Genomic DNA, 13,652 nt, shown 5'->3' on the forward strand with positions numbered 1-13,652 from the left:
AGAACAGACACTCCAAATGCTGTAACCCCCCCCCCCCCAAAAAAAAAAACCCCACAACAACCCACTTTGGACCCATTTTCTTGCAATGCTAAGCATCTGCTGAAATATTTGCTCCACTTTTCTGACTTGGGTCTCGCCACCTCTTCAGTACGAGTGCATCTCAACGCTACATCAGCTTACTATACTCAAGTAGACAACAAACTGATTTTTATTCGCCCACTGACCTCTCATTTCATTAAGTCTAAGGTATGTCAAACCTCTGGTATAAAAGTCACTTGTTCTATGGGACCTGAATGTTAGCTTCTGTAAAGTACTTGACATGGAAGATGGTGTTATGTATCATGGTGACTTCAGCTAGAAGAGTCTGCAAACTACATGCTCTCGTCCTCTATCTTCCCTACAAGCAGTTCTTCCACAACAGGGTTGTTCTTCATACTTACCAGAAGTTTCTCCCAAAGGTCATCTTGGCTTTCCATATCAATCAATCCATCATATTACCAACCTTCTTTCCTAAGACCCACAAGTACAAAGGCAAAGGAGCCCTATAGACTGCAAAGAGGCCTTAGCGCATTACAAGAAACATTCCCTTTAGGAGTAGCAGTCGCCAAGCATACTTTATCTAAGTGGCTGGTTGAATACGTTCACTACTGCTACACCTTAGCAGAACTGCAAGTCACAAACTCTGTAAAGGCTCATCAAATGAGAAGTACTTATTGAGGATATCTACAAAGCTCCGACTTGGTCTTCCATTCATACCTTTACATTCCACTTTTGTCTTTATAACCTCTCAAAGACTGACAGTGCATTTTGAATAAGCAGTTTTGCAAAATCTGGTCTCGCTGTGGTCCACTTTCCATGGTGTGGGCCAAGTTGCTTACAAATGGCTAATTCAGCCTGCTTATCAACGGGAAAAGCAAATTTGCTTACCGTAAAAGATGTTTTTTGTGCATAGCAGGATGAATTAGCTATGGTGTACCCACCCGCCTTTCTGGAGAGTTGACCATAACTAGATTAGCTCTGGCATAAACTGAGGAGACTCATGACCATCACCCATGCAGGAACTCCTGCACATGCTCTTTAGAACGCAAAGCTCTACTAGCTTGGAGAGACGAGTCTGTTCGGTGCTTGTCATCTATATGTACTAGCTAATTCAGTCTGCTATCTAGGGAAAACACCATTTATGGTAAGCAAATTTGCTTTAATTAAGTGGGAAATATGATTTGACATTGATAAAGCACTATCAAGCAATACCTAAAACCTTTACCACTCCCACTAACTGTACATCAATACCCTTCATTTTGGGTACTAATTTCTCAATCATTGAATGTTTAGAGAACTATATTCCTACACTTCTTAGATTAAAACATTCATAATTTTCATTGTGAACATAATGCCTTAAGAACCTCTCCTCAGAGTCTGTTCTTTGTACTAACTTCATCCTTCCACATAAGTATGTGGGTGAGATTGGGGGGGGGGGGGGGGATGATCATCATTAGTACAGCATTTCCTCCAATTACTTTGATTTATAATAATTGGAGAAACTTTCAAAATCTTTACATCTCAATAAAAACTAGAATGAAATTGTGAATTTTAACTGTCAAATTAATTACCTAAAATAAATTACTGGGATTAACACTCAAAAGGGCTTTGTCTCATCTTTACCTTTTATCAAAATTTCTTAATCACCTAACAATGTATTAAGCGATGTACATCAACCCATAGAGAAACTATACCAGCCTTGAATACAGGCACCAAATCCAATCTCATTAAATATGCTTTTATAAAATTTACTACTTCTCACACCATTTTTCTACATTTATTTTGACCCTCACATTGTGGATCATTAAACAGAAAGGCTCTGACTTGTGCACGTTTACTCAGTCATTGGATAGAACATGTGCTGAGAAATCTGACTTGTAAGATTGGAAGAGCGCAATGTGGCCAAGGTTCTATACTCACCTGTGAGTTTATCTCGAACCCTATTAATAATCTGAATAGCCTTCTTATTTAGAGCTTCTGGTTGTACTAAACCATCCCCAACTACAAAAAAGAGGAATGAAAATGTTTAGAATAAGATAGCAGACATTGGCAGGAAAGAGTCAAGTGTGAGTGACTATTTTGGGTTTGATTATGCCAACCCACAAACATTGGTTAATTTCCTGTAGTATGTGATTCTTTCTCCAGGTCATGGACCTTCTTCCCTTCATGCTGCCTGCAAGTTTCCCCACACTTAAAGCTCAATGATACCAACAATAGAATAAAGTGAAGTTGACAGGTGAGGCCCTTACTGAATGAATGGATGGATTCAGGCACTGTGGTTCCAGGCTTCTTGTGGGAAGTCTCACCCAGCTCCACTGTGTCCATAATTTCTAATGGGAAAGAAGAAACAGCAGCACAGTCATATATAGGAAGAAAGCAGAGACATACACAAATATGTTGAGACGCAGGCAAACTCAGTATAATACCACAGAACAGGAGATGCATGATACTGTTTTTTCCACATACCTCTTTCATCCAGCACCAATTTTGTATTTGCTCTAGAATTACTGCTGTTTATTTATTTACAACATTTATAGTTTGCCAATCCACAAATCTTGGCAGATCACAATGAAATGTAAACATACAAAACATAATAAAATGAGCAAACATGCATTATACAAATATTTAAGTTTATAGGATCAATAAATTGTCTCACACCTCAACAAACAGAAATGAGAGAGACACTGCCTCTAACTCCAGGCTGGGTCAGATAGTGAAGGTGCAGGTGAACAAGTAAGTCTTGAGAGTTTTACGAAAGTGGAGCAAGTCATGTTCAGCCCTAATCTCATTGAAAAAGTTGTTTCATAATGCAGAGCCAATCATGCTAAACATATGATCTCTAGATTCAATCAGTCGGATATCCATAACAGAGGGACTTTCAACGAGGTTTTTAGATGAAGAACGAAGAGGGCGAGAAGGAAGGTAACCAGAAATTGACAAGGCAATACATGACGAAGCTTGTCCATGAATGGCTTTGAAAACCAAAGTTAGTACCTTACATCTTACCTGCTATGCGATAGGAAGCCAGTATAGCCCAGCCAAAGTAAGGGCAAAGTAGGAGTAGAACTGGTTACAAGATGAGCTGTGGAATTTTATACTAATAGTAAGGGACACAGGGAGGAAGATAGAAGGCCAAGAAGAAGCACATTGCAATAGTCGAGAAGAAAGCACCAGGGATTGTGTTACTAGCTAGAAATTGTGAGTACAAAGAACACGTTTCAAGGAGCATAAAAGATGCAACTTGAAATAGGAAGAGCGAACAAGGATGCTAATGTGGGCCTTCAGTGAAAGTGAGGGGTCTACCACTACGGGGACATGCTGAGAGACTGATATCAGAAGACCATCAAAACTGAAGTTCAAAGAGGCATCCGCTGTAGGTGTTCGAGAAAAGAAAATAATTTGGGTTTTCTTGGCATTCCCAAGTGAGTTTATTGGCTGTAAGCCAACTATTGATATGGGTTAAAAGGGCAAATGTAAATGTAAGGCTCTGTTAAATCTGAATCTGATGTTTCCAATAATTGGGAAACATCAAGATTGGAAGGTATCAGAAGATCCATATTCTGTGAACCCACAAGTTGTTGTGATCTGCCAAGATTTGTGGATTGGCAAACTATAAATGTTGTAAATAAATAAACAGCAGTAATTCTGGGAATGCCAAGAAATTCTGGGAATGCCAAGAAATTCTGGGAATGCCAAGAAAACCCAAATTATTTTCTTTTCTCGAACACCTACAGCGGATGCCTCTTTGAACTTCAGTTTTGATGGTCTTCTGATATCAGTCTCTCAGCATGTCCCCGTAGTGGTAGACCCCTCACTTTCACTGAAGGCCCACATTAGCATCCTTGTTCGCTCTTCCTATTTCAAGTTGCATCTTTTATGCTCCTTGAAACGTGTTCTTTGTACTCACAATTTCTAGCTAGTAACACAATCCCTGGTGCTTTCGTCTCGACTATTGCAATGTGCTTCTTCTTGGCCTTCTATCTTCCTCCCTGTGTCCCTTACTATTAGTATAAAATTCCACAGCTCATCTTGTAACCAGTTCTACTCCTACTTTGCCCTTACTTTGGCTGGGCTATACTGGCTTCCTATCGCATAGCAGGTAAGATGTAAGGTACTAACTTTGGTTTTCAAAGCCATTCATGGACAAGCTTCGTCATGTATTGCCTTGTCAATTTCTGGTTACCTTCCTTCTCGCCCTCTTCGTTCTTCATCTAAAAACCTCGTTGAAAGTCCCTCTGTTATGGATATCCGACTGATTGAATCTAGAGATCATATGTTTAGCATGATTGGAGGTCTCCTCCTGCCTAGCCTTGTTTACAGCCAATATCCAAGAGCGACGAGCACTTTTTATCCAAGGCTTAAAAGCTTAATGTTTTACCTTATTTGTTATAGGGGGAGAGTCAATGGAAGGATTTTGTCTTCCTATCCCAACGTGTCCCATTTCTTGAAGGGAGTTAAGCATCTTCGCCCTTTTCGGCTTCCAGTACTTCTGAGGGACCTTAATTTGCTCCAGGAGTTCTTGGCAGATCAGACCTTTTGACTGCAGCATGCTCTTTCCTTGCAACTGCTTAACCTTGAAAACCATTTTTCTGGTAGCAATCTGTTCGGCACGTCAGGTCTCTGAACTGCAGGTTCTTTCTTGCCGGGAGCCTTTTCTGTGTATGACCCCCAGGAGCGGTATAAATTTGGATTGTGCCCTCTTTTTTTCCAAAAGTGGTTTCGGAGTTTCATTTGAATCAGTCCATTTTCCTGCCCACCTTGGACATGGACAGAGATGAAAACGAGTACCGTCTTTTGCATTCCTTGAACATCATGCGTCATTTAATGTGGTATCTGGAGGTGACTAAATCTGTTCAGAAGTCTGATCGTCTGTTTGTGCTCCATGGGGGCACTGGCGATGCGGGCAATGGTAGTCCTTCGGGTTAAGGAAGTCATTACGGCTGCCTATGTGGCCTTGCTGAAACAGATTAGACTGCATTCCACGAGGGCTCAGACAATATTGTGGGTGGAACTTTGTTTTTTGTCACCTGACAAGAGGCAGCAGTTACCTTTGCATACCTTTTCCAAGCATTACCACTTGGATGATCAGGCTAGGGAGGACAACGTGTTAGCTTTGGTACATCCCACTGGTGGGGAATGACCTGCCAGAATGCAGAGGAAGGAGAAATTATTACTTACCTGATACTTTCCTTTCCTCTAAAGAGGGCAGGTCAATCCCAGACCCGCCCTAGGCTGCAGATGCTGAAATTATGGTTAGCCTTTTCAGGGATTCCTGCTCTTCAATGAAGACTGGTAAGTGGCTTTTCTAGTCCCTTAATTTAGTCCATATGTTACTTCTTTTGTCTGAGCTCAGGGTTCCCATTGGGTTGGAAGCATGAGTGGTTGATTCTTAATGATAATGTTCAAGTATAATCAATTTGTCCACAGTTTGGCTTTTCCAGAGAATACTGGCGGGCTGATGTCGAGGCAGGACTATTTGGCCATGACATCAGCTTTTGCTCAGTCTCCATCTGTTGGCAGAAGTGCATAACCCACTGGTGGGGATTGACCTGCCCTCAATAATCAGGTAAGTAGTCATTTTTCCTTTTTGTTTAAGCAAAATTATAAAAAAGAAGCCATTTTTATGCCAAGTTTGAGTGGTCTGAGAAACTGGGGAAATATATTTCATAGGTAATTTTTAAAACTGTGCTTTCATGCAAAGACCATGGATACAAACATGCTTTCTCTTGACAGTGGTCTCTGAGAAAAACTTGCTTTTCCTTTGTGGAAGATACTGTGTAGTTTTGAAAATGTGAAAATGCATGTGGTGTGCCTTTCCTGACTTAACCTGCTCTTGGGAATGCCTCTGTCCATGGCAAAAAAAAATGCATGTATTTTAGCCATATGATGGGTAGGCAATTGTCCTCTGCTGGATTGTATTTTTAATTTGATTTAATTTGTCATCTATGCTGAAAATTGATGTTTATTATTAAGTATGTGTATTGTCCATTTATGTAATTTATACTTTGTTTGCTTTGTAAAACTGCATTGATGTAGTATATTAGAAGTACCATGCTGGGTCAGACCAAACTCCATCGAACCCTGCATTCTGTCTCCAACAGTGGTCAGTTTGGTTCACTGGTACTGGCAGAACCCAAACTGTAGATCTTGTTCTTGTTGCTCACTCCCAGAGATAAGTGGTAGCTTTCTCCGTTTGACTATTAATGCTCCAGGCACTTGTCCAAACATTTAAACCCTGCTATGCTTGTCACACTAAGAAATAAATTAAAATTTTACACAGGTAAGTGGCTTCATGAGAATTGCCCTGCCCATGTTCAGAAAAAGACCAATATGCATATATATTGGGGGAGAGTATTTTTTTTTAAACAAAAAAAGTGAATTCTTTGGAACAAACTGCTGTCAGGCTCACAAATAAAGGTTCCCAGCCATGTGGCCTTGCCCAGAATTGTCTCGTCTCTGGATTTTCTTGTCCACTTTATTACAATGCAGAAACCATTCTCTCCAAGGAAGGTATGTATGTTTTTTTCTCCCCCTTTCTGCTTCTCTGGGCTTGCAGCTCATTCAGAACTGGAGATGAGCTCAAGTGCCAGGAGCCTCCCCTATTGTATAATCCTGCCTCCCCAACTCATCCGGCACAGTACTATCCCATTTGACAGGAGCCACAGATCTCGATATGCATGCACTCTACTTTTAGCCACTAGGTATTACTATTGCGACAGCTCAGACTCACTTCCCCAGGGGTTGTGAATGCTGCCTTTGCAACATCCCCAGTCAATCAAAGGAGCAGAAGCATTGCCAAATTGCCACAAAGCATCAGGCAGAGCCAAGGGCATGTCTAGTGAAATAAAGTTTTCAGAAAAACTTACCCACTGACTGGCCAGCTGAATAGGAGTCTGTTCGTGTTCGAGAACGCTTATTCCCTTTTGTGTTTGCTGTAAAGAATGTGTTGAATATTTTTTAAATTTTGAACGCTGTGCTTCTAAAGATTGCCCATGCCCACTCTATTGAAACGCTGCAGTCAGTCATGTACTGGTAGCAAGACATCAGGATGCTCAATATTGTGACATTTCTAAAGTATAGAACCTGAGAATAATGGAGAAATTACTTACCTGATAATTTCGTTTTCCTTAGTGTAGACAGATGGACTCAGGACCAATGGGTATAGTGTACTCGTGCTAGCAGTTGGAGACGGATCGGATTTCAATCTGATGTCAGTCCTAGTACATATACCCCTGCAGGAAGTGCAGCTCTTCAGTATTCTCCTCGAAAAGCAACTGTGGATATATGTGTGACTGAATAACTTGATTAACTTGAACTGGTTGATGTGGTTATAGCTGGAGACTGCCAGTGCACTCAACCGAGAAATGCCAACACCCAGTAGGTATGGGTGTCCTAATTAGAGGGAAGCTTGGCTTACCCGTGTTTGTCTTGCTCTCGGGGAATTGTCGGCAGCTGTGGGCGGGATGCTGAGTCCATCTGTTTACACTAAGGAAAACAAAATTATCAGTATTCTCTTCGAGATCGCGGAAATCACCTCATGAATCTCGACTGGGGGAGGGACCTGTAGGTATCACCGCAGGAGAGCGGGGCTCGTCTGTAGAGGTAAGTTTTCTTCTTAGAGTATTCTAACCAAAGAAATTAAAATCAAACGCTGTGCAAGCGTGTATAGGGTCTCGAGCTGCTATGGAGACGGAAAATACTGAAGAGCATGGCGTCCTGCGGGGTATATGTACTAGGACTGATGTCAGATTGAAATCTGATCCGTCTCCAACTGCTATCAGGAGCACGCTATACCCATTGGTCCTGAGTCCATCTGCTACACGCTAGGAAATCCATGTTTTGTCATCAATGACAGAACCTGAAAGGTTACATAAAGGAAGCCTTTCATAAATATACCAACTATCCCGTAACTAAATCTAGCCTAGAAACATGGAGCACTATGTGAAAACATCAAACTGTCAACTTAGAATGGTTTATCTTGTTAGTACTTCCTACCGTTCTCAGCCGGGCTAAATTTAGAAGGATGAAGAGAGACAGGGCAGGGACATAGCATCATCAATTTACGCCAGTAAATTCACTGCTAAAAGATTCCCTGTGTAAGTTTAACAGATCTTTCAATGAAACACTTTTCTGGTTAAACTTTTCTGCAATCTGGCTTGCTCAATATTGACCAAAAACTTCATAACTCTAAGACAGTGTAAAACAGATCTTATTCACAGTGCTAGCAGTGGCTGCTATGCCCAGCCTTACAATGGCAGATAGCATCTGCTCGATGTGAGCTTTTATCGTATGGCAAGTATTGAACTGAAGATCACAATGGAAATCTAAGTCTGTCTTCAGCCTTATGGGGATAATCTTGATTCTAATACAATTTGTACATCATGAAGCTGACATAGCACTCTCCTCCATTCAGACCACCATTCAAATCAAGAGTCTGCAGTATATATTACTTATGTTTTAATTTGTGTGGTACAATCGTCATGCAATGGGGTACATCCTCTAGACCTAAAATACTGTATGCATTTGTTCAATGAAGGCATTGACTTGGTGGTGGTTTTATGCTTTAGCTGTTTTTTATGTTTATGTTTTATTAAGATTTATAAATTGCTTATACACATTGGACTAGGTAAATGCAAAACCCATTTCCTGTACGTAACTGTTACAAATTCTGGGAAAGAGGACCTCAATGCATTCTGTCTGAGCCAGTGGATTCATCAGTTTGACATACTACTATGTAATCTTAATTCAACTTTCCTTCTCCTCAAGTTCCAATCCCATGTTTAGATGCTTTTCTTCTGGTACTTACTGTCCATCAGTCTCCAGTTTAGCAGAGGATCATACACAAAAGCCTCCAGAACAGCCATCACACTGTCTCTGTGTTCTCGAAGCACTTCCATCACAGTGTGACATGTAATCCTGTAGTTACCATCTAGGCCAGTTACCTTCAGAAGCCAAGAAGAACTAGATCAAAAGATGTGCTCCTGTTCCCTGTGGACTCAAGTTTAAAAACTCCATGCTGCAGGGCTTCTCTGGTAGTTGGTGCCACTCAACAACAAAGTATCCAAATACATAAACAAGAGTTGAAAAATCACAGACTGAGAAATAGATGGGCCCAGGATCAATTTTAGGCTCTGTTAACCTGATGCATGCATGGCATCATGAAAAATAAATGGATTAGAGGGAGGTAGGCTTACCTCCTTACAAGATTCACTTGGGAAATTTGTTTCCAGATACTCATAGAAAAAGATTTGCATAGTTTGAGTTCTGCAGCACATGAGGGCAAGGGTTTTACAGGAGAGATTGTTACTATGTAATACTGGATGATTCACAATTACCTCCATAGCATTTGTCAACATTCTTGTCAGTCGAAATGGAATTTTTTCAGGGAATTTCTCTCTTGTCATGGCAACCTAAAATGTAACCAGAAAACCCATAATGAGGAGGCATGGAAAACAAGTTTGTTTACTGAAAATGGAGAAAATTCTTTTTCACTCAGCGCACAATAAAGCTCTGGAATTTGTTGCCAGAGAAGGTAGTTAATGCAGTTAGTGTAGCTGGGTTCAAAAAAGGTTTGGATAAGTTCTTGGAGGAGAAGTCCATTAATGGCTATTAATCAATTATACTTATCAGTGGCATGGGATCGTCTTAGTGTTTGGGTAATTGCCAGATTCTTGTGGCCTGGTTTTTGGCCTCTGTTGGAAACAGGATGCTGGGCTTGATGGACCCTTGATCTGTCCCAGCATGGCAATTTCTTATGTTCTTATGGTAGATAGCAGAGTGAATTAGCCTTGCTGTCTTGGGTGTGACGTCATCTGATGGCGTGCATTTGGAGCCTTTTCAGAGTAGCAAAGCTTTGACGCTTTGCCCATGCGCGGTTGTTCCTGCATGATTATCTCAGTAGATAGTTCTCAGTTGCTATCAAAGATTATGAAATGTGTCCAGATAAGTTGCTTAGAGGCTGCCAGGGAGGTGGGTGGGTATGCATGGCTAAATCACTCTATCATCTATAGAAAACACTGTTTACGGTAAGCAAACAATTTTTTTCCATCAGTAAGCCGAGTGAATTAGCCATGCTGTCTTGGGGTCCCAAGTTGAGGGATGCTGCCTTCCGAGGAGGAAGTTTGTTGCTCCCTTTATATCTTCATAACTTTATTCATATTACTCTTTATGTTATAATCAATTTTTTTTTTGCAACCCATCCATCTAGGTGGCAGTCTCTAGAGATCTTTCAGCGGTTAATACTGCTCTACCCACTGCATTGTCTGACTCGGAAAGTCTGTCCAGACAGTAGTGAGATGTATAGGTGTTGTATGAAGATCATGTTACGGTTTTGTAGATATTCGTTATGGGCACGTTTTTAAGGTGCGCTAAGGAGGAGGCTGCCACTCGTATCTGATGTGCCTTGACTGACCCAGAGAAAGGTATGGAAGCTGAATTGTAAGTGACAAATGCACTCCATTATCCAGTAAGCTAGAGTTCTTTTGTAGACTGCAGTTCCAAGGTTGTTAGGATTATAGGAGACAAACAGCCATTGGGTTTTTCTGTGGTTCTGTGTCCTTCCTTTATAATAAGCCAGGGCCCGTTTACAATCCAAAGTGTGCAAAGTTTTTTCTGTCTCATAGTTATGTGGTTTTGGAAAGTACGTTGTTAGGGAGATTGATTCGTTTAGATGAAAGGCAGATAATATCTTCAGCAAGAATTTTGGATGCGGGCATAATAGCACTTTGTCTTGGAAAAATTGCAGGTAAGGTGAAAAGTGAACTAGGGCTTGCAGTTCACTGATTCTTCTTGCCGATGTAACTGCTACTAGGAATAGAACTTTCCATGTAAGGTATTTCAAGGGTGCTGTTGCCGTAGGATCAAAAGGACTCTAACTTAGTACTAACAGCTCTCGTGAAATGTCCCAAAGTATTGGCAGTTTCCGAACCAGCAGATACATGTGGAGAAGGCCCTTCATGAAGCCAGATATAGGTGGATGTGTTGAGATAGATAGACCATGTACCCGGTTATGATAGGCTACAACAGAGCATAAATGAGCTCTTACTGATGAAGTTTGAAGGCCTGTCTGGGAGAGGTGGTACAGGTAGTTAAGTAGGACTTCTGGAGAGCATTTGAACGGGTCAGTTGACTGCGACTGACACCACCGCATGTAAAGTTTCCATTTGAAGGAGTAGTTGCAGCACATGGAAGGTTTCCTTGAAGACATTAGAACCCCCTGAAACTGTTGTGGGAGGCATAGTGCTAAGACTTGGTGCTCAACATCCAAGCTATGAGGAGGAGTGAGGAGAGGAGAGGATGGAAGAAGGTCCCATTATCCTGAGTCAGAAGGCTCGGTTGATTCCTTAGGAGCCTCGGTGGATGAATTGAGAGTTGTATAATATATACATACCACGGCTGTCTTGGCCACGCTGATGCTATGAGAATCATTTCCGCTCGATCCTGAATACTCTTTTGCACCATTCCTGTTAGGAGTGGAATTGGTGGAAAGGCATAGAGGAGACCCGTTGACCATGAGAGAAGGAAAGCATCCTGTGACACCCTTCTTGGATTTAGAAGAAGAGAACAAAATCTGTGAAATATATTTAATTGAGTTGAAATAGATCTATGCAGGGTTTCCCCCATTCTGTGAATATGTCATCGGCTACAGACTGATCTAGAGCCCATTCATGCAGATGGAACACTTTGCTGAGTTTATTTGCTTGAGGTTCGTTATGATTCAAACTTTCAGATACTTGAAAAACTTTAACGATCCAAAGACAATGACAAACCTTTTCCAACAGAAAAAAATCAGCAGAACCAGAGGTCACGAGCTGAGGCTCCAAGGAGGAAGACTAAGAACCAATGTCAGGAAGAATTTCTTCACGGAGAGAGTGGTGGATGCCTGGAATGCCCTTCCGGAGGAAGTGGTGAAGTCCAAAACTGTGAAGCACTTCAAAGGGGCATGGGATAAATATTGTGGATCCATCAGGTCCAGAGGACGCATATAAAGAGCAGGTAGTAAAATACTGCACGGAGCGGCAGTAGCCACAGAGGCATTCACGGAGCGGGATGCCAGTGGCCAGTGGTAGGTGTCCACCTTCATGGAGCGGAAGGATGTAGGGCTGTCATCTCCCAATTAAATAAAAAAAAAAAACAAAACAGGGATGGGATCCATCAGGTCTAGAGGACACATATAAGAGCAGGTAGTAAAATACTGCACGGAGCGGCAGTAGCCACAGAGGCATTCACGGAGCGGGATGCCAGTGGCCAGTGGTAGGTGTCCATATAAAGAGCAGGTAGTAAAATACTGCACAGAGCGGCAGTAGCCACAGAGGCATTCACGGAGCGGGATGCCAGTGGCCAGTGGTAGGTGTCCACCTTCACGGAGCGGAAGGATGGAGGGCTGTCATCTCCCAATTAAATAAATAATAAAAAAACCCAGGGATGGGATCCATCAGTTCTAGAGGACGCATATAAAGAGCAGGTAGTAAAACACTGCATGGAGCGGCAGTAGCCACAGAGGCATTAACGGAGCGGGATGCCAGTGGCCGGTGGTAGGTGTCCACCTTCACAGAGTAGAAGGATGAAGGGCATCCATCTCCAATTAAAAAAAGAAAAGAAAAAAAGAAAAAAAAAACAGGGATGGGTTCATGGGCTTATAGGTATTACCAATTATTAGGCTTTTCAATATTTGATGATAGTTAATGTGACTTTCAAGGCATTCTTCACTTTCGGTGCATGTCCGGCATGACTCCTTGCTTCAATGACAGGGGAAAAGAAAAACTGATACTTCACACATTTCCAGCATTGCCCTCTGCTTCATGGCAGAGAGCTATGCTGCCGCTTACCCAACTAATCAAACTTAATATTTCACTTGGAAGCAGCTCCAGCACTGCTCTCTACATTAATGGTGGGGGTGAAAAGGGAATTAGAACATAAGGTTACTAAGAGCCAAGAGAAACAGTTAAGTATGAGAACAAATGTGTGAAGCTTGCTGGGCAGACTGGATGGACCGGTTGGTCTTCTTCTGCCGTCATTTCTATGTTTCTATGTTATTCCTGGCAAGAACGTTGCCTGCAACCAGATGGCCCATTGGGCTGCCCACTCCCATATCAGAGTTGCTTCCCTGCATTTTCTTGCTTTTTATGTAAAAAATGGCCACCTGATTGTCTGTGTGGACCATGACTCTATTCCCCTTTAGGAAGTGCTCGAATACTTCTAAGGTGTTGCGAATCGCCCTGAGTTCTAGGGGGTTGATCTGATAAATTAATTCTAGAGCTGTCCAGTGACCTTCTGTCTGGAATTGAAGTAGATGAGCTCCTCAACCTGTGGTGAAGGTGTCTGTGGTAAAACTCAGTTGATGAGGAGGTGGTCTTAGGGGTGCTCCCTCCATTAGTACCTTTAGTTTTAGCCACCAGGTTATGTCTCTTTTCATTGATTTCATGATAGTAACTTTGGTGGAAAGTGTCTGGGACATCTGAGACCATTGTTATTTCAAGCCCCACTGCAATCTCTGCATGTGCAGATGGGTTAGAGATAACACATGAATGGCCACTGCCATATGACCTAGCAGGACAAGGAGTTTATGCATTGTTGTCCTGGTTTTGCTTCTCAGATGCAAAGCTAGGAGTCGT

General features: G+C 41.9%; 1 protein-coding gene across 8 annotated transcripts in view; it reads right to left on the minus strand.

Annotated features, from left to right (window-relative positions):
* MTOR (mechanistic target of rapamycin kinase) overlaps positions 1 to 13,652 on the minus strand; it is a 284,248-nt gene that overhangs the window by 3,553 nt on the left and 267,043 nt on the right. For 7 of the 8 annotated variants that reach the window (XM_029578927.1, XM_029578922.1, XM_029578924.1 and 4 more), the window contains 5 exons: positions 9,375 to 9,449; positions 8,846 to 8,981; positions 6,906 to 6,971; positions 2,289 to 2,369; positions 1,960 to 2,040 (listed from right to left, as the gene is read on the minus strand). In XM_029578927.1, the coding sequence (XP_029434787.1) occupies positions 1,960 to 2,040; positions 2,289 to 2,369; positions 6,906 to 6,971; positions 8,846 to 8,981; positions 9,375 to 9,449 (439 nt within the window). The remainder of the gene's footprint in view (positions 1 to 1,959; positions 2,041 to 2,288; positions 2,370 to 6,905; positions 6,972 to 8,845; positions 8,982 to 9,374; positions 9,450 to 13,652) is intronic. The other variant, XM_029578923.1, reaches the window with a different exon arrangement.

Source organism: Rhinatrema bivittatum, chromosome 15 (assembly GCF_901001135.1).
Source record: "Rhinatrema bivittatum chromosome 15, aRhiBiv1.1, whole genome shotgun sequence".
In the NCBI taxonomy this organism is placed as follows: Eukaryota; Metazoa; Chordata; class Amphibia; order Gymnophiona; family Rhinatrematidae; genus Rhinatrema; species Rhinatrema bivittatum.